At 44.5% G+C, this 24,545-nt stretch overlaps 2 protein-coding genes across 2 annotated transcripts; one reads left to right on the top strand and one right to left on the bottom strand.

The window, feature by feature from the left end:
• The first annotated feature begins 1,878 nt into the window (after window positions 1–1,878).
• On the top strand, window positions 1,879–3,058 carry nog3 (noggin 3). The gene has a single exon (XM_085467175.1). It carries the CDS (start codon window positions 1,939–1,941, stop codon window positions 2,518–2,520), a length of 582 nt encoding a protein of 193 aa, XP_085323301.1. The 5' UTR covers window positions 1,879–1,938; the 3' UTR covers window positions 2,521–3,058.
• A 10,927-nt stretch (window positions 3,059–13,985) lies between these two features.
• On the bottom strand, window positions 13,986–20,902 carry LOC146704101 (chromobox protein homolog 2-like). Its single transcript, XM_085467170.1, has 5 exons — window positions 20,164–20,902; window positions 20,043–20,086; window positions 19,624–19,689; window positions 18,027–18,096; window positions 13,986–17,942 (listed from the first exon to the last, which is right to left on the bottom strand). Exons 1-5 carry the CDS (start codon window positions 20,227–20,229, stop codon window positions 16,587–16,589), a joined length of 1,602 nt encoding a protein of 533 aa, XP_085323296.1. The 5' UTR covers window positions 20,230–20,902; the 3' UTR covers window positions 13,986–16,586.
• Between the last annotated feature and the right edge of the window lie 3,643 nt (window positions 20,903–24,545).

The raw sequence follows: 24,545 nt of genomic DNA, 5'->3' as shown, positions 1-24,545 counted from the left end.
TACAAAGAGAGGCAGTCTTATCTTATCTCACTGCCGCTGACTTCCTCCCCACACAGATATGACAGTTTAATGGCGCCCGTCACATGCTGCCACCGGCCACAAAATTACCCAAAATTCAGCAGGAGCCGGAGGTGGGAGGGCGGCAGGGGTCACAAAGAAAACCTCGACTGTTTAGGGAACCTTGCAGAGCTGGACGTGGATAAAAACCATAAATCAACATCTTTGTCATCCATCAGGATCTTCAGAGTCACAGTTTGAACTCAGCATCTTTCCACCTGCACAATCAGGTTTATTCTGTCCACAGCTGCAGTCTCTGGGTATTACACAGTATCTAGTGATCATTCGTGTGGTGTGAACGATCAGCTGTATGTAAGACATTTATTTTTGTCCTGTTTGGAGGTCTCTTTCTAAAACACCTGATATGTACATGAGAATAATAACTTTATGAATTCAGAAATCACCTTTCAAAGCAAAGTTTATGAAGTGAAGCTGGAGGTTCAGTGTCAGGTTTACAGAGTCGGTAACGATGAAGCTGACAGCGGAAATAAAACAGCATGAAACAAAAACATTGCTGCTGCCTCGTCACCAGCAGGTAAGGAGGCAGAAATAAATGGAGCGCTGCTTTAAGCCTTTAAGCCTGATGTCCACTCTGACTTCACGACCCTTCCTCACATTTTCAGGCTGAGGGGACTGACGAGGGTCTGCTGCACGTCGTCACCGGCAGTAATGAATGTGACAAAAGACATAAACATGAAGACATAAAGAAGATGTTAATCTGAATGAACCTTCTGGAACAAATGTCCTGCTTTATATAAACAACAGTAAAAACGGGGTTTCCTGAGGACAGCAGCAGGAGGTGCTCACTGAACAGGTTTGTGAGGAGTGACAGCAAGAGAAAGAAACTGATATTAACAGAGTTTACAGATTTGGGACAGCTGCTGTTCTGCAGTTCTGTGCATGTTTTGAAATTTACAATGTGTTATATCTATATCTATATATATAATAATGTGTGCCCTGTCAGTGCGCCCCAGGGCAGCTGTGGCTACAGTGTAGCTGCCGTCACCAGTGTGTGAATGGGTGGATGACTGGATGTAGTATAAAGGGCTTTGGGGTCCTGAGGGACTGAGTAAAGCGCTATACAAATGCAGGCCATTTACCATTTATATTTATTATATTTCTTAAATGCAAATCTATTTATTTGCATTTACTAAACAAGGTAAACAGTTGATTTAACAGGTAAATGTCAAATCAAAAGCGACATTTGACCCCTCAAGGTTCAGGTTCAGGGTGCAGATGAGTCCACATCCTGTGCAAAGCCTCTTCCAGATGTTTGTGTAGCTGCTCTGTAATGATTCAACTGATCTGCAAAAACTACAGGAATTAACCTCTAAAATATTTACATAGAAAATATTGGAGTGAAAGCAGAAAGTAGCAGAGTAACTGGCAGTAAATGTACTGAGTTACATTCCTTTCAAAGCTGTGGGGGGGGGGGGGGGGGCACCTCAGCTAAATACACCCCTGCAGCCAAGTGGCATGTGAGTACTTCCACAGTACTTTGGAGTATTTGTACCACTCGCGCTTTTACTTCATGTCTGTGCTGACTTTATGAGCTCACCGTCATCACGCGTGGATTCCTCCTGGTGCTTTCCTCTCCTCCTCCTCCTCCTCGCGGTCACGCGCTTGTGCGTGAACTTGGAGTATCTAGGGAGGGGGTGGGCCCGGCGTGGATGACATCAGCACCCTGCAGGATATCTGGCTGCAGCGAGCGGAGGCTTCACTCGGGCTTCGGGAGAACCAGCAGCAGCATGCGGACCGCGCGTGGAGTCCCGCGCGCCGTGGACCTGGACACGGACTGCGCGGACCCGTCTCTGCGCCCCGCGCGCTCTTACGGTTGCTAAGGTCTTTCTGGATACCTGCGTGGGGGTGTGGCTCGTGGACATGGAGCCCTCTTCCCTCCTGGCCGTGTTGGCGCTCGTGCTCTCCGTAGGCTTTGGGACGGAGGAGGGGGCGTGTCAGCACTGCTTCCTGCTGCGGCCGGTCCCCGGGGACGGTCTACCGGTGGAGGCTCTGCAGGAGGACCCGGACCCAGCGCTGGACCCCACGGAGCGGGACCTGAACGTCACGGAGCTGCGTGGCTTGCTGGGAGCCCGCTTCGACCCGCGCTTCATGTCCGCATCCCCGCCGCAGGAGCCCCCGGACTCCCCGGGGGTCCCAGAACCGCCGCGCGGCCGGAAGCTGCGCCGCCGGCTGCAACAGTGGCTGTGGGCGCGTGCCGCGTGCCCGGTGCAGCACGCCTGGAGTGACCTGGGCGCGCGCTTCTGGCCGCGCTACGTGAAAGTGGGCAGCTGCTCCAACAAGCGCTCGTGCTCGGTGCCCGAGGGCATGCTGTGCACGCCCGCCAGAGCCGCGCACGTGACCCTGCTGCGGTGGCGCTGCCGGCGCAGGAACGCGCTCCGGTGCGCGTGGATCCCGGTGCAGTACCCACTCATATCTGAGTGCAAGTGCGCTTGCCCGAGCTGAGACTCTCCACTCACACCCGCATCACACCTGTACGTGACATCATCACAGGCGTGGACCGCAGAGAACAGACTGGTTTTATTTATTCATCACGGCATCCTGTAAAATCACGTGTTTGACTTTGTCTTCTGTTCGAGAAACAAAAAAGTGTCAAATTTGTTTTTGCAAGAAATGTAAAATGTTTTCTGTCACAGCAGCCAAAACCCTGAACGCAGCGCGCGCCTGCGGATCCACAGACCGGCGCGCGCCTGTGGGTCCACGTGGAGTCAGTCTGCTCAGAATAAGATCAATGCAAAAGATCCAGAATCTGTTTTATGTCCTCAGAAAAGTACAAATGGGTGGAAACGAGCAGCGCCGCAGGAACATTTGTCACATTCAGGTGACTTTACGTGTTTTTTTCTGCTTGATTTAAGGTGGAAATGTTTGTTAAAGGAAAACCTGCAGATTCCAGCTAAATGATGTAACCGAGAAAATTATTATCGTTTATTATCAGTGATTTATTCTTGTCATTTCTTTGGAGAAATAAACACATTTACCACAAGGTGGCAGCGTTTTAGCAGTTTTATATCTGTGTTGTGTTTAAATGTTTGTGTTTAATAGAGACCTGAACGCTTCCTGTTCACGAAACAATCGCTGAGCAAGACAAGAACGTCGTTTCGGTACGAATGAGTTAAAACTAACATGAATAATGTGGGATCGTGTTATTTAAACCAGAGTTTCCGCTCACAGGCAGCAGGGAGGATGGAGGGGCGGTGGACGGCTCCAGCAGGCTCTCCTCTGCACGTATTCAGGTGGAGCGCACACCTGTGCCGCTGCTGCTGCTGAACAGCTACAGATTTTCTTTATGTTCTTCCTGTAGGTTGAAGATTAAGATTGAAAGATTAAATTCTATAAATCCAGCTGATTATTGTCCATCAGAAATACGTGCGCGACTTCTCATCAGATTCACGTCACGCATTCAGCTTCAGTCTGAACCTTTGATATAGTTTTATTGTTTGTTGTCTTTATGTCCGTTTTCTCTCTAAAATCCTGAAAAACTTTGAAAACATTAGTGAGTGAGGGTGATGTCAGGATGCAGTTTGGAATAAAAAAACTTTGTATTGTTGAAAAAACAGCAAATCCTCAAAAACAAAAGAGCTGAAAGTGTAAAATGTTTGAGAGCAGGAAGAAGCTTTGATCCAAACGATTTAACGCTCATTTAGTTTCAGTTTAAAACCTGCAGCAGTGGCTCAGAGACGAGAAGCTTCTCTGTGCGGTCGCTGCGAAAGACCTGTGTCTGTAAATCACTGCGAAATATTAGAAAACATCAAGTTTGAGTGGTTTGCGTAGCACAAAGACTTTAAACCAAGGAAATCAGTAAAAATGTGAGAAACAGCATCAGTCCAGGAGCTCGCAGATCACTGAAAAACCTCCCGGACCCACTGACACAATCAGTGACCCTGAGCTTTGAACCGCGGTAAAGTGAGCCGTCATTTGTGAGCCGCGGTCAAGCCAGCCGCTTCTTCTCCGCCGCATAAATTTCCTTGCGCTTTTACACCAGTCTTTACGGTAGCGCCTTTTCGCTTTATATCCTGATTGAAAGGCTAGACCCGCGCACACGTGCGCGCGCGCGAACTGTCACACGCACACGCGCGCACACAAATTACAATGGAACAGCCCAACACAGCCAATACAATTATGGAAATTTCAAAAATTCATTAAAAATCATCCTGAATAGTTGAGGTCCAACTTTCAACATGTTCCTTCTCTGGGACACCTACTGTACCTCTGGGCCAGGTTTAATAATTGTTTAATATTGATGGATCAAAAGTGCCGCTGAGAGAGTCATGACAGGGACTATGAAGAGACAGCATATTTGCTTGTCTTCACTGACTCGCTTTGAAATCCAGACTCACACCGGCTCACTCCTTGGCGGCCGCTTATCGGGGCCTGGAGCCTGGGGCTCGCTCGGGCCACTTCGGAGGTGGGGTGCCCCCGGCCTCTTGGCCTGGGGCTCGGTCACTCAGGCACGGCTGGCTGCCGGCGGAGCTCACGGGCGCGTCACTGCAACTCCCCCTGGCTTCTGCTCCGCGGCTGCTGAGTGAGCCCTCATCTGGGACTCTCCTCAGCTCTTTCTGGGACAGTGGCGCGGCTGCCCCTCTGTTGGTCTTCCTTGGTCTCTTGTGTTCTGGGGGCCTCTGGATGTCTGGAGTTTTGATCTCCTCCATACCTGCTTCATGCCCTGGAGGACGGGGCTGTGGCCCCCCCACACCCTCTAGCAGATCATTACATGGAGAAACCTTTGGAATGCAAGCATGCTGATCCACACAGGTATGCACACAGGTGTACACACGGGTGTTCACAGACGCGGACTACAGCTTTCTTGGCTGCTGCCTCAAAGGACATTGTGCGCTGTCTATCCTGCGTGCTGCACAATATCGTTTATTATTTAGTATCTACTGATATCTACTGCTAGCTAGTTTATTGTGATGGTGCCGTTTTTTTTATTATGTTGCTCTTTGTTGTTTGCTTTCTCTTCTGTTTTTTTCTCCATACAGGTGATCCAGGTGTTTTGTTTTGTTTGTTTTGTTTTTTTCTTTCTTCCCCTCCTTCTCACCGTCTCTTCTCCCCTTTGGTTTTCTTTCTCTCCCTCTCTTTCTTTCATTCTTTCTCCCTGTCCTATCCCCCAGTCATGTCTGTCCCGTTTGTAGCAACTGAAAATAAAATAAATTCATAATTATAATAAAGGTCAATCAAATGGACCAATATGGCAAGACCATGATGATCCACTTGGTAAAATAAATCCGCTTGGCATCTTTCTTGGCCTTAAGACAACAATTCTGATGCTAAAGATCCAAACGGGACACAAAAGAAGAAAAAAAAAGAAAAAGAAAAAAAATGAAATCCAGATTTTAATTTTGGAGTATTAGGTGTACTTGTGGTTCCTATAGAATTTTAAGGTTGAACGGTAAGTCTTCATCTCTTAGACCTCTCTTCTGTGGATAATAAAGTTGAATTCTATTCTATTCTATTCTATATTAATTCAGAAGACAAACACCCGTCTCTGCTTTTGAGATTAGCATTAAAACCCTCCGTTTTGACAAATAATACAGTTATAGTGGATCAGGTGACCCTGAATCTTCCCTTATTTGTGCTGCAATAAGCCTAGGAACGGTGGGCTTCCCATCATGTATGAATTTTTCCCTTCTTTGCTCGTTCTGTGTTTCTACACCTCTCTGCATTTAATCATTAGTTAATATCTCTTGCACAGTGTGTATGTTGTCCTGTCTCCTTTTCATCAACCTCAGCCAGTCACAGTAGATGGCTGTCTCTCCTTGAGCCTGTTTCTGCCAGATGTTTCTACCTCTTCAAATGGAGTTTTTCCTTCCCACTCACACTAAATGTTAGCTCATATGGGTACTTAAATTGTTGGGGTTTTCTTTGTATTATTGTTGCGTTTTTACCCAGCAACATAAAGTGTCTTTATGTGACTGTTGTTGTGATTTGGCGCTCGTCATCTCCGCTCACAGACTCAGAGTCTCTTAGTTGTTCCCCGTACACGATTGAAGACAAAAGGGGCGGAGCTTTTCAGTCTGTTGCACCAAGGCTGTGGAACAGTTTACCACTACAGTTACGTTTGCTTGACTCTGTGGATTCTTTTAAAAAACAGTTAAAAACTCTTCTGTTCAAACAAGCCTTTTGTTGATCTACATATTTTATTTTATTTTATTTTTTACATTATTTACATTTGATCTTTTACATTGTGTATAATGTCTATTGATTTTATTGTTTATTTTAATATTTTAATATTTGTGTACAGCGCTTTGTGATTGCCTGTCTGCGAAAAGCGCTTAATAAATAAAGTTTACTTACTTACTATAAATAGAATAGAATAGAATAGAATAATGTACTTCAGACATGAAGACAAGACTGGCTTTAACACTAGAGTGTTTTCACAAGTCTTCCATCCACTTGTGGAACGCTGAAGAAGAACTACACTTAAAAGCAACATGGAACTGAAAACAAAAGAATACATAATGTAAACATATCATCAAATAATCCAGGACTCACAAGCAATGATATGATGAACAGAACTATAAAGAACAAAGCTGAGAAATGCTTGGTAAACTGACCAAGAACTATGTCATCATGTCATTTTTTAATATCATAGTTAATGTGTCCTGATTTGTAGATAGTGCCATCTTACAAATACCAGGAAATCCAACTGGGTGACAAGCCAGAGTTGTCTGCCCACACACCCACTGACTAGAAAAAGGGTCCAAGACTCTTCAAGCTGGGATACAGGCATCAGAGAAAAAGATGTAAACAGATAGAAAGTCATCAGGAAGGCATAGTCTGTTGTTGCTGCTGCTGTCAGACTTTTTCATTCATCCACTTGTGTCAGACACATACTGAACAGGAATAAACATGACTCACTGCACTCTCACTTTGTATGCCACAATGTTTGCTTAGACACCTGTATGCTTATATTACATTAATGTTAAAACTTGTGTTCCTATGTCTATATATAAGTTTATTTTCATATCTCTATATTAATCTATTTATAGCTCCATTCCCTCACTTCATTTTATACAATATCTTTGTTCCTGCATGAGAGCTATTTAAAGTGGTTTCACACACAGTGCCTCCAGATGAATACAGAGTTTTGGACAGCAGAGGCTGGAGAGTGGTATTGCTCTCTGTGTGAAAAATAACTACTTATTTGAAATGAAGATGAATGTATGTTGTCAAGGCAAAAAAAAAGGTTTTTCTTTTAAACAGTACATTGCATAATGAGAGTTGGCAGTTCGTCTTGTAATCGGAAGGTTGCCGGTTTGAGCCCCGGCTCCCACAGTCTCGGTCGTTGTGTCCTTGGGCGAGACACTTCATCTAAAACCGACTGGTGTTGGCCAGAGGGGCCGATGGCGCGATATGACAGCCTGGCTTCTGTCAGTCTGCCTCAGGGCAGCTGTGGCTACAACTGTAGCTGCCTCCACCCGTGTGTAAATGAATAGTGGATTTGTAAAGCACTCTGAGGGTCTCGAAAAGCGCTTTATAAATGGAATCCATTATTATTATTAGTATTATAAGATTAGGGAAACCTGCAGTCAGCTGAGACTGCAGAAGTCACCTGGATGAGTGACAAAACTTTTCTCCCATTGAAAACGCTACGTCCAGATGAACAGAATCAACCTTTAGGGATTTAATTACCTGGATGATTGAGCGTGCATCAAGACATTCTCCATGTTGTTTCTGAATTCTTTGTCTCCTTATGAATAATGTATATAATTTTGAATAATTTCATGTAAATTTAAGTCTTATTAATAGAAACTGAGGAAAGAATGTAAATTGTTTTTACACGTCTTGATACTTGGATATGGGGATTATTATATATTTTCATTATCTTCTGTATTTCAAACTGTAAATTAAGCTTGTTTGGTTATATTTTTTATTGCACTCTTGTAATTTTTCATGCTTATACTTTTAATACATTTTTGATAACATAAAAATAAATCTGAAAGATACCTGCATTTTTCAATACAAAATCCACAGATATTTTCAAAATTGATTTGGCAGCGTTACATTGGTAAAGTTTAATATATTGCATTAGAAACATTCACAGGATCAGTACTGGACTATATCAAGTTCTGTATTGCAAATGTGACTGTGGACAAAAGCATTCAGGTTTTCCCAAACCAAAAACCCTGGATGACCGGCGAGGTCTGCACACTCCTCAAAGCCCACAATGCCGACTTTAGGTCTGTTGACAGAGCTCTGTACAGGTCTGCTCGAGCTGACCTGAAAAGGGGTCCCACCTGTCCAGCAACAACACACGAGAGGTGTGGCAGGGAATAATCGACATCATAAACCACAGAGGCAGAACTGTGACAACAGAAAACCTGAGTGTGCAGCTGGCAGAGGAAATAAACAGCTTCTTCGCCCACTTTGAAACACCACAACAGCAGCATTCATCTGCCTCAGCCCTGCTCCCATCCTCATCCTCACCTGGTTCCTGCACCGCTCCATTCACTGTAACGGAGCACGATGTCAGATGTGTGTTCCTAGCAGTGAACCCCAGGAAGGCGGCCGGTCCAGACGGAATACGTGGTAAAGTGCTAAGACCATGTGGCCACCAGCTCACCCTCATCTTCACCAGAAGCTTCAGCCTCTCACTGGATGAAGCAGCCATCCCATCCTGTCTAAAATCAGCCACAATCATCCCAGTACCAAAGAAGTCTCCCATCACCAGCCTGAACTATTATTGCCCTGTGGCCCTCACACCGGTAATCATGAAATGCTTTGAGAGACTAGTCCTTCAGCACACCAAGGATTACCTCCCCCCAGAATTCGACCCCCACCAGTTTGCATACCGCGCAAACAGATTCACAGAAGATGCCATCACCCTCCACTCGGTGCTGAGTCACCTAGAACAGCGGCAGAGCTACGCCAGAATGCTCTTTGTGGACTACAGCTCACCCTTCCACCACTCGCCCATTGAGAGCCTACTAACTTACTGCATCACAGTATTCAAATTCAAAAAATTCAAATTCAAATTTTATTTGTCACGTACACAGTCGTACACAGTACGATATGTAGTGAAATGCTTGGACAACTGCTCGTGACCTAAAGAAAACAAAAAAGGAAAAGGCTATGAATAAGATAGGAAATAAATATGAAAAATTAAAAAGGGTAAATTTAACTAGGAAGGAATAAAATATAAATTAAGGTTAAAAATGAAATAACTGTACAACACAAATTAGAATGAAGGGTAAATTTAACTGGGAAGAATAAGATAAAATATATAAATTAAAGTTGAAAATAAAATAACTGTACAACAAAATACACAATATAGAACTATATAAGAATGTATGAAGAAATCTAAATAAATATATATATATACACAATAACAGCAGCTGTACAAGTATTAACCGGAAATGAAGAATATAGTGACCAGTGTTGTGCAAAACCAAAGTCCAGAAAGTCCAGTGTGTGTGTAAGAACCATATGTGTGGGTCAGTACTGTGTGGTGGTGTGATTGAGAGACCGTATCGCCTGCGGGAAGAAGCTCCTCCTCAGTCTCTCTTCCTGGCCTTGGTCCAGCACCGCCTGCTGTAGATTGAGTGCAGGTCAGGGAGCTCGGAGCGGATGGTGCGCTCAGCTGACCGCACAACCCTCTGTATGGTACAGCAGCTGCACTAAGGCGGATAGAGCCACCCTCCCAGCATGTTTGCAATGAGTAGGAGATGCTCTGTATCTCACTGTACAACTGTATAGTGACAAAGGTATTGGGTTCTTTTCTAAAAATTGCTATAAACAGAGGAACCCAAACTGATGAAAAGTGGCGAATATTTTTTTTCAAATGACTATTTTTAGTGGATGTTTGATATAGAAGCAGAATGACAGAATGTTAAAAGAAGTTACTTTTAGTCGCTCTAAGCTGGGCATTGCGTTCTCTGGCTGTTCAAAGCCATGGAACTTTAGACTTTCCAAGCAAATAATGATGGCCATACTGATGTTCTTTTCAGTACATTTTACTTTATGTTCATTTTCATTTTTATGATGTTTCTATTTTTACATAATTCCTCCCACATAGCAAAATTGGTATGGCCTGGATCTGTCCCACACAATGTGCTGACACATGGCCTGCGTACCGCAAAGAATGACGGCCCTATGGTGGCCCAGATCTGGTTTACCAGAGGTGGCCCACACATGAGCCAGCACAAGGCCAGTTGCAGACACACTGCTGGCCCTGTGCTGGCCCAGAACAGTTTCAGCTCTGGCCCCAGATGTCAGCCTAATGTGTACCTTAGCCATGTAAGCCATGTAATAACAACATGTGCTGGAACATAATAGTGCAAAAGTAACATGACGAAACTCTGTTCAGACAGTGAATGGACTGATTCTTATACAGCACTTTTTTACTCACCCATATTACTCAAAGTGCTCTATACAACATGTCACATTCACCCAATCAGGCCAAATGTGGCATGCCATCACATAAACAGTGCCATCTTACCATGCCAGAAGTCATCCAGCAGTGCCGGCTTGACACCAGATCCAGGCAAGACCCGTCTGCTATGTGGGATGACTTGTTCTTTTGGCATTTTAGTTGTGGATTATGTTTGGACTGTGTCTCTTGCCCTTTCAGTATTGTTTCCTTGTGCTTCTAAGTGTCCCTTTGTTTCTTTTTAGGTTATGTAGTATGGGTTAGAGATATTTTGTATGTTGATTTTGTTTAATAAATCCGCCTTTTGGATTATTCCCTGATGTGCCTTCTGTTATTTAGTGTCACTTTGAAAGGCACACAGCAGCATTGACATATAATTGTTCTTTCAATTTTTGATAAAGATTACAGTGAATTGAGATGTAACTTGGCCCAGAGGTACGGTAGGACGCCCAGAGTAAGACGGTGTTGAAAGTTGGACATCAACTATTATGGATGATTTTTAATGAATTTTTGAATATGATGCAATATTTAAGTAAGTGTATTGAATTCAATATACATGTCCTTTAATTTCTGAGTAATATTACAATAAATCTGGATGATATTTGGTACAGAGGTACAGTAGGTGTCCCGGAGAAGGAATGTGTTGAAAATCGAACCTTAACTATTCAGGATGATTTGTAATGAATTTTTGAATTTGACATAATTGTATTGACTGTATTGAATTGCATATAAATGTCCTTTCATTTTTGAGGAATTTTACAGTAAATCTGGACGAAACATGGCACACAGGTACAGTAGGTGTCCCAGAGAAGGAATGTGTTGAAAGTTGGACATCAACTATTCAGGATGATTTTTAATGAATTTGTGAAATAGACATAATTGTAGTGTATTGACTGTATTGCACTGAATATGAGTTTACTGTGATTTCTGAGTAATATTACAGTAAATCTGGGTAAAACCTGGCCCAGAGGTAAAGTAGGTGTCCCAGAAGAGGATTGTGCTGAAAGCTTGGCATCAACTTTTAAGAATGATTTTTAATGAATTTTTGAATATGCAACCAGACTGTTGCGATGGCTGTACTGGGCTGTTCCATTGTAATTTGTGTGTGCGCGCGCGCGCGTGACAGTTCGTGCGCGCGCACGTGTGCGCGGGTCTAGGCTTTCAATCAGGATATAAAGCGAAACTCTCTGCCATCTATAATCCAGTTTTGAGATCCTTCCCAGACGCCTTAACGCCCACTCACATCCTGGGCCATCTGACCTCAGGAATTCGCATGATAAGGTGGGGCCAGGTTTCACAATGAACTCACCCGAAACTCTGGCTGATTGGGACCCACACCCAGTTTCCCACCTTGGCTCAGGCGATTAGAGGATCATCAGGGGGTCCTTTTGTCCCTCTGTGGGGGTCACTCCCACTAGGTTTATATCTGGGACTCGCCACCATTTGACCTTAGAACTGAAGAAGCTTCTCGGATGAGAGGTGAAACGTCTTCAAGCAACTTAAAGAAGTCCAGACGCTTTTCTTTGCAAGCTCCTTTGACAATAAAGCGAAAAGGCGCTACCCTAAAGACTGGTGTAAAAGCGCAAGGAAATTTATGCGGCGGATAGGAGGCGGCTGGCTTGACCGCGGCTCACAAATGACGGCTCACTTTACCGCGGTAGCTTTGAGACGTGGTGCTTCGTCTTGGACCATGTGAGGAGCTCTACGGACCACAGCTAAACCACTGTGAAGATCTGAATCACATATTAAGTAAAATAATGTTCGTGAAACATTTCTGTCCGAAAGTGGCACAAAAACGCAAAGTTTCAAATGATCAGTTGAACGTGAAAACCCTCCAACAGGAACACGTCTGCAGCCCATCGTCCTCCAAACATGAGCTCAATGAAACGAAGTGAAATAAATCTGCCATGTCTGACGCGTTTTCATGATTTCAGGCCGTGTTTTGTGGCACAGTTACATAAATGATGAGTTCACTCGGAGTCACGCTGAGTCTGTGCAGCAGAGACGGAGCGCCTGGAAAACAGACTGCAGGTGGGATGAGTGGGAGATGTCGGATGTCACACCCACGTGTTTCAAGGGTTTCACTGCAGTGCGAGGAGACAGTCGGCATCTGTGGCCACCCACCCGGCTGGCCCGGCCTCCGCCGGCGTCCCCGCCCACACGTCATAAACCCCATGTTCAGAGGAGACTGCCAGGAGCCGACGCGTACACCGCAGTCCGCGTGCCGTGCTGGACTGCCTGTGGTGCAACAAACGTGTCAGTGTGTAAAATCTGTAAGCACAACATTAGTAACCAGAGACAGACGATGAGCAGCACACAGACACTCACGCTGTAGAAATATACTTTCATTTCTATATAAAATGTCACAAACGTGCAGAGTCTCTCTCTGTTTTAGAGTCGACACATTTTTTCCTCCATTTCTGGAATTTCCTGAATTGTTTTCCTTTTTCCCAGCAGGCAGACGCTTCCTGCAGCACTTTATTCTACATCGAGTGTAGTCAAGAATATGTTTGTAGTTCCTCTACAGCAGGGGTCCCCAATCTCAGTCCACGAGGGCCGGTGTCCTGCAGGTTTTAGATCTCACCCTGGGTCAACACACCTGAATCACATGATGAGTTCATCATCAGGTCTCTGGAGAACTTCAGGACATGTTGAGGAGGTCATTTATCCATTTAAATCAGCTGTGATGGATCAAGGACACATCTAAAACCTGCAGGGACCTCGTGGACTGGGATTGGGGACCCCTGGCTTAAACCGTTTAAAATTCATCTCAGAAATATCATCTCGGGTTTTTTAAAGACGTGTTTATGACTTTTCAGCTGATTCCAGTTGGAGGCGCTGCGCCTGTAAAACACCTTTTTATCAAATTCAGTACAAAAAACAGAAAAAATGAAGAAACATTGACGAGGTCCTGCTACCTGTATTATATTTATGTCTATATTTAAAATTTTACCATTTTTATTGTCATAAAATCAAAACAACTATTTCAAGAATCTGCGAAACACTAAAACGTATGTTACTTATTAGAAATAATAAACTGAATTCCTGTTTTTACAGTCTGAGCCGACACGTCTGTGAGAACTGAGAAGTTATCAGTCCAGTTTGTATGTTAATGGAACGATAACCACGACGATCATGTGCTTCACTCTCGTTTCTCCTTAAAGAGTCACCGTTAAACATAAAGAAGAAACCGTTTATTTATGGCTGCTGTGGCATCAACCTGACAACAGATTTGATTTCATTATTTATAGTTTCTGAAATCTCTTGGTTTGCTTATTAAAATACAATTTTACAAAAATCATTTTTAACTTTTTTAATTTCAGTATTTTACTTTGTAATTGACTTTTTTAATTATTCATCACATTCCCTGTTAATTATTATTAAATCACAATTAAGGCGTTTTTTTAAATTCTAATATTTATTCATGGTGTTTTATTTTGATCTTTTTAATATTGTTTTGAAAAACATTTTAATTATAATTTATTCATTTTAAATGTTTAAAATATTTGCTTTTTATTTTAAACATATTTTTAAAACAGTCTATTAATATGTAATTTTATTTACAGGTTAATTAATGTCATTTTTAACACAAGAAAAATCAATTCTGCGTTTATCACATTATTACAGGAGCTGATTTATCAACAGTGCTTTGTCTCAGTTGGACGCTCCGTTCATGTGACCTGATGATGTCACTGGTGTGACATCATATGACCTACGTATGACCTGCAAACTTCCTGTTAACTGCATTCATTTAAAACTTTTCCTGGTCATCAACCGTCAGCGAGCACCTGCATCCACTTTGCTCTCTGTGCAGCGCTGCCACCTGGTGGTGAAACACGGCAGCGCACAGACACACCGAGCGAGCCGTGAAGTTTCAGGTGCTTCCGGTTTATTTCAGGCTACAGGTGCGTGACGCTAAAAGCCAAAATGAGCACCCATAGATCATTACATATCACATGAAAGACATATTTACAAATATAAATTAACACATATTTCACCTCCAAAAGACACGGCGATGGTTTCAAATGGTACAAAACTGCTAAATATATATATGTACATATATAGAAGTGATTATGGGATGTCTCATGAGCTTATACTGCACGTAGTGCACGAAACACTGTCGATACCACACTGAGAACGACACACATTCGTAACAGCTTTGGTCCAAAGAGAACTGAAAGACGACGGCTGGAGGAAACTTCTTTTTTTAAACATGCTGCCCTGGAAGAAGCCACGTACGTCCAACAAACACAAATGTCCTCCTGGAGCTAATCCCGCCGAGCGGCGGTCCAACAGTCCTGCTGTGAGTGGGGAACCTGAGGCACCGGAGAGGCGCTGTCCACCTGTGAGTCCAGACCCCGTTTAGACACCCATCAGACCTGAGGAGGCGAGCACACAAAGCCTCCTGAAGGACGCCAGAGTAGTCGGACTGTGCTGTAAGCGGCGTAGCACCAAAATGCATCCGTGACGCGGCCCGAGACGCTTCAGCGATGTGAGAAAAACCGAGCGGACGGTTTCCATCATCTTTTTATCGGGCGACTGAACAAAAAGGATTTTCGGACGAGAAACAAACCAACTCATAGTGGCGTGGTTTCACGTGGCTTCACACCTCGGAAGCCACGCCTCGGAGCCGCTGGCTGTGACAGTCAGTGACAGCAGCTGTGGATGTGGGCGGCGTGTCGCTCAGAAACAATCGGATCAATAATTCTGTCTTCCAGGGTTTTTTGGCTGGTCTGTGGGGAAGCTTGAGTTATCCCCGCTGATCAGGAAGCGCCGAGAAGGACGTCACTTCCTTTCTAAGCAGAAGCAGAGGGTGCAGAAGCCTGCGCCAGCTTCGAGGGGCTTCCAGCCAATGAAATCAATGTGTCATTTACGACATCATCAAAGCCTCATCCTGACTTTGGTTTGGTCTCAGCTGCGTGGGACCTGACCTACTTTCATACCTGAACACCTTCCTGACAAACACCTGACGCTCTCTGTGTTTAAGACAGAGAGAAACCAGAGGTGAGGCGGGAGTGTTTATATGCAGACAACGAGCAGCTGTTTGTTTGCTCGACCTGAGCGTGCTCAGTACAGACGAAACTTTAAACTGCGAGGATGATCCTGCAGTTCAAACAAACATACAGACTTTTCCCTCCACGATGGCAGCAATCAGCTGTTAGGTTCATTAGTGTGGAGTCAAACTGTGCTCGTAAATCTGAGTAGTAGTTTTAGAACTTTGTAAACTAAAATATCTAAAGAAACGTTATGTTTGTGCATCTGTAGATGAGAATTTGTGTGTCTAAAAAATATTTACACAGGTTACACATTTTTTTTGTTAAGGTTACAGATCCGAAGTGTAAACCTCTCTGCTCCCTCACTCTGTCACTTTTAACTTACAAGTACAAATTTTGACCCAATTTTCTTCCTTTCAGCTGATTGGTCAATATCACGTGAATCACAAATTTAACAATCCAATCAGAGAACAGATGGTTTGGCTGTCAGAGTGGAGCTTGACTGAGCTTCAGGTCCTGGAAGGGTAATACATTTTACCCTTCCATTTCGTGACGGTGGGCACTGGCTGCAGAACAGAAACAGAACGGGATGAGCAAGAGGGGTCAGAGGTCATGAGACAGATAATCGTAATTATCGTTACAAGCACAAATTCTCAACTTTAGATACAAAAAAGTAACATTTTCACATAGTTCAGTTTAAAACTGTGTTTGTCAATCAGACGACGACACAATATTTATGAGCTTAATCTGAGCCCTACATTAGCGCCCCCTCCTGGCAGTCGTAGTGTATTACATCTCAGAGGAAGGGAACATTTTGTTTTATTGACTTTTTTTAATGCATTTTCCGTCCTAACAGGAAGGTAGGAAGGTCTAAAAAGGTATGAAAGTCGCCTGACCTCTGACCCTGTGAAGGTGACCTGTTTGCAGGTTAAAGGTCGGCAGACTGATCACAGGTGTGAACGGGGTCTGAACGTCAGGGTTCCTACTGCCGACTGTCAGGAGCTTCCTGCTCGATCCGATCTCTCCACCGTGTTTTTGTTTCTTGGAACCGAAGGGTCGCCCTGGAGGCGCCGGGAATGACTGCGTGTTGGATTTCCAGAGAGGTGTAGGAACCCTGAGCTGTTCTAGGAAGCGAGCAGACGCCCGGCTCAGTGGTTCCGGGAGCTGAAGAAGCCCACGCTGGTTGGCGACTCCTTCACTGTCACCGTGATGAAGTTGGCTGTGACGTCTGTGACGAACACGTGTTCCAGGAGGCTCCGCGCCGGCCTCCAGTCCGTCTCCGTGTCAGAGTCGGTGGCGTTGTTGCCGCGGCTGGGTCTGCTGTTGCTAGGAAACAGAGGGTCTTCCGTCTCTGACTCGCTGGTGCTAGTCTCGTCGGAGTCGCCGGTGCTGAGCTCGTTCAGGTTCCTGTTCTGAGAGCCGAGCACGTGTTTACGGCCGTCCTGCCTCACGCCACTATTCCCTCGAGCAGCGCCACCACCCGTCAGTTTGTCCTTCGTCATGCCCTGCTCTGGAGCTCCGCCTCCAGTGCGAGCATCTTTCGCTCCTCCTTTTATGACCATCCCACTGCCACTACTCCGTGGGTTCGCTCTAGCTACCGCCACCCCGCTAGTGTTGCTTCCTTGAAGGCCGCTCGTGGGCGGCAGTTTGCCGACGCTCTGCAGGTTAAGGGCGCGGAGGCTCAGCGCCTGGCTGGCTCTGTCTCGGGGCGACGGCGATGCTGACGATGGCGGTTTGGACAAACTCGTGCTCAGATGCTTGTGTGGAGCCACCCCGCTCTGACCACCGCTGCCATCCTGCCTCCTCTGAGCCAGCAGGGGGCGCTGCACCACTGCGCCTCCTCCAAAGCTGCTGTGCAGTCCCAGCGACCCAGAGGCTCCGCCCTGCTTCACAGGCGTCACCTTAAAGCCGTCTCCTCTGCCGATCTCTGGGACGGAGCGCTTCAGCTCTGACAGAGAGTTCTTATTCTGTGCGGTGGGCGTGGCTTTGTTTTGGGAGGTGGAGCTGGAGGACAGGGAGGAGGTTGAGAGCGAACGATTGGTCCAAATGCAGCCGAGCCCACCGGGTTTGGAGGCCTGGGAGAAGGAGGCAGAAGAGGTCTGGGAGGCGGAGCCGGCCTCCTCTCTGGCGCTCCGGCTCAGGCCGGTGTAGGTGAAGCTGGCCGGCTGCAGTGGCTTCTTCACGCTGGCCCGCGGCTCGTCTCTGGGCAGCTGGTGGTGGCGTGGACCGGGTGGAGAAGGCGGCGGGGGAGGGCGGCTCTTTGCCTGCCTTAGAGCCCTCAGGTCGGGGTGCAGCGGCTTCCTCCCTCGCTTCTTCTTTCGGGGGGTGTCAGGTTTGGCGAGCAGGATCTGAGGCCTCTTCTGAGGGACGGGGTGGACGCGGGGGGCGGGCTTCACCTTCTTTGTGTGCTCTTCATCCTCTGAGGAAGACGAGGAGGCGGTTGATGACAGGCCAGAGGAAGAGGAGGACGAGGAGCGGTCGTCCTTCGTGACGGTGGGCGCTGGCTGCAGAACAGAAACAGAACGGGATGAGCAAGAGGGGTCAGAGGTCATGAGACAGAATCAGGAGGCGGGGTCGGCGTGTTTCACCTGAATCTTTCGAGGTCGGCCTCTCGGCCTCTTTCCCTTCTTCTGAAACAGAAGCTCGCGCTCCTGTTCTCTGGAACAGATCGAAACAAACGTTATTTAAACACGCAGACAGCAAGTCCAAATATTCAACACGTCGTTCTTTCATAAAAACAAGCGTGAAATGATTCGTGAACTGACGCGCGTCACATGTGACAAAGATCTGTCAGTTTGTCTTTGATTCTGCTGCTTGTTTCCATTCATTAAAATCATAAATATGAAATTAAATAGTTACATGTACATATATTTATATTTTTCCTTAAATGAAAGTGACGAGAGACGAGAGCGGTCAGAGAGAGGGAGGGGCCACAGGTTGGACTCGAACCTGGGCGCCTGCTCACCCATCAATATGAAATTACATATCGAATATATATTTATTACATGTCCACATAATATAATTATTAAATTGCAATTTTATTATTAAATACATTCAATATACATCATTCTTTTAAAAGTAATTTGAATATTTGTTATTATTACTATTAGTGTTTAATACATATTAATTCTTTTATATATTATTTACATAGATTTCTGTTTGAATACTAGAATAATAATCTATTAACATATAATATGTAACACATTTAAAATACATAACATATAATAACATCCATCCATCCATTCGCTTCCACTTATCCTTTTCAGGGGCGCTGGAGCCTATCCCAGCTGTCATAGGGCGAGAGGCGGGGTCCAGGGTGGACCCCGCCTCTCGCCCTATGACAGGTCGCCAGTCTGTCGCAGGGCCAACACACAGGGACAGACAACCAATCGCTCTCACGTTCACACCTATGGGCAATTTGGATTCATCAGTTAACCTGTCCCCACTAACTGCGTGTCTTTGGACTGTGGGAGGAAGCCAAGAGTACACGGGGAGAACACGCAAACACGGGGAGAACACGCAAACTCCACACAGAGACCTTCTTGCTGTGCAGCAACAGTGCTAACCACCGTGCTGCAGAATATAATAACATATTTCTATATTTTTAATAATAAATTAAATCTATTAATTACATTATATAAATATGTAAAGTACGTAATATACATATTTTTAGTCTTTTAATAATTTATTTATTGACGCCATCATTAACTTTTTAAAATATATATCTATACATTTATCTTACTGTGACAGTAACGTTTACTAATAATGAATGAATAATTACATGTATTTTAATATGTAATTCATATGTATATTAGAGACAACACATTTTTATATTATTTTAAATCTTTTTGATACTAATAATCGCAGGACTTTTTATTTCAGTAATTATAACTATCAGTAAAATGAAATATATAATTTATAAATTCTGATATGACATGTTTAAATTTTTATAAATATTAAATAATATTAAATAAATTTTGTTACTATACAACCTTTCTTAACAAAGTTACTTTTAACTGCTTATTTAAATTATGATTAAAAACATTACAAATATTAAGGTGTTTAACTAATGAGTGGCTGGGAGGAGCTCCCTGACTGCTCCTCTCTCAGGCCCTTCAGGTGAGCTTCCACGCAGGTGGACGTGGAGCACACCTGAGTTTACCTGCAGTCTGGGGACAAACTGACCTCTTGTGAAAGGCTGCCAGCAGCCGGGGGTCCAGAATGTTCTCCTCGGGCTCCCAGCTGTTGTGCCTGAAAACACGACAAACATTTCACATTCAGGACGGACACGAGCGGGTTTTCTGTGTGGAGCCATCACGGAGGCCCACGCACAGCTGCCAGCGTTATCCACAAATACAAAACATGTCAGCAAATCAACATCAGGCTGCTCGGTGGCGCAGGACCGGCCGAGCCTCAGCTGCTGCGGCCCTGGAGCTGGACGTGTCCGCCGGCAGGCCGTGGATCGACGCCGGGCGCCGATGGGTCGGTACCGGCCGTGCTTCTCCCCCCGTGTGCCGCGATAGGAGCCTCGGTGGCGGCGCGAACCGAGCCGCGGCCCGGCTTTGTTATGACCGTTAGCCGTTAGCAGCTAGCGAGCTACTTACTTGGAGGACCATCCTCTCCACTTCACCAGGTACTCGAACTTTCCCTGCGGAGACAGAACAGTCACAGCGGGCCGGGCCGAGCGGAACCACACAACACCCGGGCCACCGGCGCTGAGCTTACCTTCCTGGGCCGCTTACTGAGGATACACTCCGCGTCAAACACCTGGCCGACGGTGACCCCCTCCATGGCTGCAGCTCCCCGCACTACCAGCGCGTTTCTTCTTGCCGGCCACCGTACTTCCCCTCACAGCGTCAACGACCAGAGCCAGGCTAGCCGGTGAATCGAATCGGCCTCCAGATTACTACTACTAATAATGATAGCATTATAATTATAATATACTAGAGCTGGGCGATATAAGATTTTTTCATATCACTATATGTTTTTTTCATTTCAGGCGATAACGATATCTATCACGATATCAGCCAAATAACTATATTTGTAAGATTTAAATGTGCCGTTGCTCACAAGTAAAATGTGAAATAATCAGCAGCTTGTTTTTATTTAAATATTTATTTCCCATAATAAGTTCAACAGGGTAGATGTACTTAAGGAACATGAGACTTTTTCAGATAAATAAAGGCAAATATTGCAAACTACACAAAAGGCAGCCGCTAAAGCGTTTAAGTTTCAAAATAGAACAAACGAAACAGACTAAACTGTCAATTCCACTTAGAAACAAAATATTAATTCTAAAAATAAATCTTAGTTTGTTTTACAGAAGAACAGACAAAACTGACTAACTTTTGTCAATATCAAATAAACTGAGAACTAAAAGGAAATTCTCAATCTCTCCTTGTTGCCTCATCACTGATGGGGACGACAAGGAGTACAGAGGACTGACTCAAGACTTTGTGGACTGGTGCCAGCTGAACTACCTCCAGATCAACGCCAGTAAAACCAAGGAGCTGGTGGTAGACTTCCGCAGGCACAAGCATTCTCCACTGCAACCACTGAACATCCAAGGTATGGACATTGAGGCTGTGGACAGCTACAGGTACCTTGGTGTTCATCTGAACAACAGACTGGACTGGACTCATAACTCAGACGCCCTCTACAGGAAAGGGCAGAGCAGGCTGTACCTGCTGCGGAGACTCAGGTCGTTTGGGGTGGAGGGCCCACTCCTGAAGACCTTCTATGACTCTGTGGTGGCTTCTGCTATCTTTTATGGCGTGGTCTGCTGGGGCGGCAGCATCTCTGCTGGGGACAGGAAGAGACTGAACAGGGTGATCCGAAGGGCCAGCTCTGTTCTAGGATGCCCTCTGGACCCAGTGGAGGTGGTGAGTGACAGGAGAATGGCGGCTAAGCTGTCATCCCTGATGGACAACATCTCCCACCCCATGCAGACTGTGACAGCACTGAGCAGCTCCTTCAGTGGGAGACTGCGGCACCCACGGTGTGGGACGGAGAGATTTCGCAGGTCTTTCCTCCCCACTGCTGTCAGACTCCACAACAAAGACTTTAACTGATCAAGCACACACATCCATACATGTGCAATAACACTAAGTGCAATAATCCTTTCTGTCATCGTTGTATTTTTACTCAGTTGTATATAGTATTTGTATTTGTATTCTATTTTTATCTTATTGTATATTTATTTTATTTTATTCTACTGTATATAGTATATTATTTTATTCTATTCTGTACAGCTGTGTACTGTATTTATTCTTATTGTATTCTAATTTTTGCGTCATAACTTTTGCTCTGTCCACTTCCTGCTGTGACAAAACAAATTTCCCACGTGTGGGACTAATAAAGGTTATCTTATCTTATCTTGTATAGCTGAGCTTTTCAAACAGTTTTAACAGTTACTTTAGTCTGACAAAAGCCGAATGACGAATCAGCGCTTCCAGTCAGAGACTGAGGCTACGTCCACACGTACACGGGTATTTTTGAAAACGGAGATTTTCCGTTTTCGTTTTAAAAAATAATCCCGTCCACACATAAAGGCAGAAATGAAGGAAAACGCTGCTATGAACATGCCAAAGCAGCAGGTGGCGCTAGATTCCTAACCGTGCAGAAATGTTGGCCAATCAGAAGTCTAGAAGCCTCGGTGGGAAAAAGTAAACAAAGCTGGGGACAGTAACTGTGTGTATATGTAAGCATTTAAACACTGCAGAGAGTAGAATTAACAGTAACAGTATTGTAGAAATTCATTTCACCGAAACAATAACGTGGCGCACAGTGTGACGCCAAAAAATGCGCACACCTTTGACGCTGCGTTTTCTCCGTTTTTCTAGTCCACACATAAATGCAAAAACTGAGTTTTTAAAAATCTTTGTTTTCAGTGACCAAAAACGCCGTTTACATGTGGACGAAAGGCACAAACGCATAGAAAAATCTGCGTTTTCAAAAATACCCAGGTACGTGTGGACGTAGCGCATGCACCAGTTTATTGTATTTCCAGACTTGCTTTCGGCACAATTTACAGTGCGCGCTACTCTGTTTTTTGTCAGACTTGAAATAGCCGAAATACCTTCACACTACGGAACTTCTATGGCTTTTCCGTTCGACAATCTCTCCGGCATTGGAACCATCATCTGTTTTCTCTTCGGTCACGCTCGGTTGATTCTTCTAGTCGGCACTAGTGATGTTCGATTCGTGAACGAATCGTTCAATACTCGAGAATCACTTTACTGACTCGTGAATCATGATTCACAAGCCCAACTGACTCACTGACTCATCCCTGTTGCTGTTAGCAAAATAATTCCATTAGTAGAAATTAGGGATGGGTACCTGACATAAACGGTAGTAACCAGACCGAAAAGCAGCGCACATTTCGGTGCTTTATTTCGGTGCTTTTTTTTCCTGAGCTGTGATACACTTCTAGCCAATCATTTTACGTTTCCGAGGATAGTAGGCGGGGCCAGGTACGTACGTTCTGTTAGAGCAGAGCTACAGATTAAAAATGTCCAAGGCGAAGCGGTCAAAGTCTGGCTGTACTTCACAGCAAAAGATGCAAACTCAGCAGCAACAAGTGCTTTAAGCTGATACTGTGATACTGTCAAAGGAGGTAACACCTCGAATCTGATGAAACACCTGGCGACGCATAGCGTTTTCTTAAAAGCCCAGAAATGCGCCGTATTTGATAGCTTGTTGCAAGACCTCACACCGAGCGCATCTACTGCGGGTGGGTTGCCTGTTATGCAACATCCCCCAAAAACCCGAAGAATAGAGTCCTGGCCCCTAGCCCTGCCAGTGTAGCAGAAATGATGAGGATGATGATGCAGCAGCAGCCGTTCTTCTCTGCGTGAGGAGCTTAATGTTGTTCGTGTGTAATTTACGTTGAGTAGGCTAACCACGTTATTACATTAATGCATGTAAGGTGAACTAGCAAACATCATCATAGCTACATGCGGCTGTCTTCTTGTTTGATGGCAGATACTCCCTTCACCCTGGACAAAAAGGCTAAAATGACCAAAGAAAAAGTGGAAAACACTTAAACATGAGAGGTTTAGGACAAAGTTTGTGTTTTTTCCATTCTTTAAGCACTGCTTCCAGCCAAGAGTGATACCATATATGCCCCATAGCTGCAGAAAAGGCTAACATTGTTATCTTTTTACAAAAAACAGCTGAACATGAGAGGTTTTTGGACCAATTTTGTGTTCTCCATTCTTTAAGCACCGGTTTGAGCACCGGTTTAAGCACCGGCACCGTTTCAAAAGTACCGATTTGGCACCGGTATCGGATAAAACCTAAACGATACCCATCCCTAGTAGAAATATATCTAGCTTATAATTAAAATTGTGGGGATAAAACAACAGCCAGTTTCGTAACAAAAGCATTTCCGCTCTGAACTGGAAGAAAAAACCCTGAGTAGAAGCTCACATCAAGAAAATAGCTCCTCGGTTCAGAGTAGCATCGCGCTGCTAACATGCTAACAACACATTTGAGCTACTCACCCCCTCCCTCCTGTGCTGAATCATAGAGCGAGCGAACGAATCACTCACTCACCCCCCCCCCTCCCTCCTGGCTCATAGCTTCTTCTTCTTCAAATTCAAATTTCAAATTCAAATTCAATTTTTATTTGTCACGTACACAGTCATACACAGTACGATATGTAGTGAAATGCTTGGACAACTGCTCGTGACCTAAAGAGAACAAAAAAGGAAAAGGCTATGAATAAGATAGGAAATAAATATGAAAAATTAAAAAGGGTAAATTTAACTAGGAAGGAATAAAATATAAATTAAGGTTAAAAATGAAATAACTGTACAACACAAATTAGAATGAAGGGTAAATTTAACTGGGAAGAATAAGATAAAATATATAAATTAAAGTTGAAAATAAAATAACTGTACAACAAAATACACAATACACAATATAGAACTATATAAGAATGTATGAAGAAATCTAAATATAAATAAATATATACACAATAACAGCAGCTGTACAAGTATTAACTGGAAATGAAGAATATAGTGACCAGTGTTGTGCAAAACCAAAGTCCAGAAAGTCCAGTGTGTGTGTAAGAACCATATGTGTGGGTCAGTACTGTGTGGTGG

The sequence above is a fragment of the Copadichromis virginalis genome, linkage group LG8 (genome assembly GCF_057382275.1).
Source record: "Copadichromis virginalis isolate Kocher_CV1m ecotype Utaka linkage group LG8, C_Virginalis_male_GT1.1, whole genome shotgun sequence".
NCBI lineage: Eukaryota > Metazoa > Chordata > Actinopteri > Cichliformes > Cichlidae > Copadichromis > Copadichromis virginalis.
Note: the sequence above shows the minus strand (reverse complement) of the source record. Positions and strands in the feature narration are given on the sequence as shown.

Excerpts from the sequence above, each read along its gene's own strand:
- nog3 (XM_085467175.1), top strand. The coding sequence starts at position 1,939 with ATGGAGCCCTCTTCCCTCCTGGCCGTGTTGGCGCTCGTGCTCTCCGTA.
- LOC146704101 (XM_085467170.1), bottom strand. The coding sequence starts at position 20,229 with ATGGAGGGGGTCACCGTCGGCCAGGTGTTTGACGCGGAGTGTATCCTC. Across the intron at positions 19,690-20,042 it reads TGGAGAGGATGGTCCTCCAA|GCACAACAGCTGGGAGCCCG; the intron begins GTAAGTAGCTCG and ends TCGTGTTTTCAG. Across the intron at positions 18,097-19,623 it reads CTGGCAGCCTTTCACAAGAG|AGAACAGGAGCGCGAGCTTC; the intron begins GTCAGTTTGTCC and ends GATCTGTTCCAG.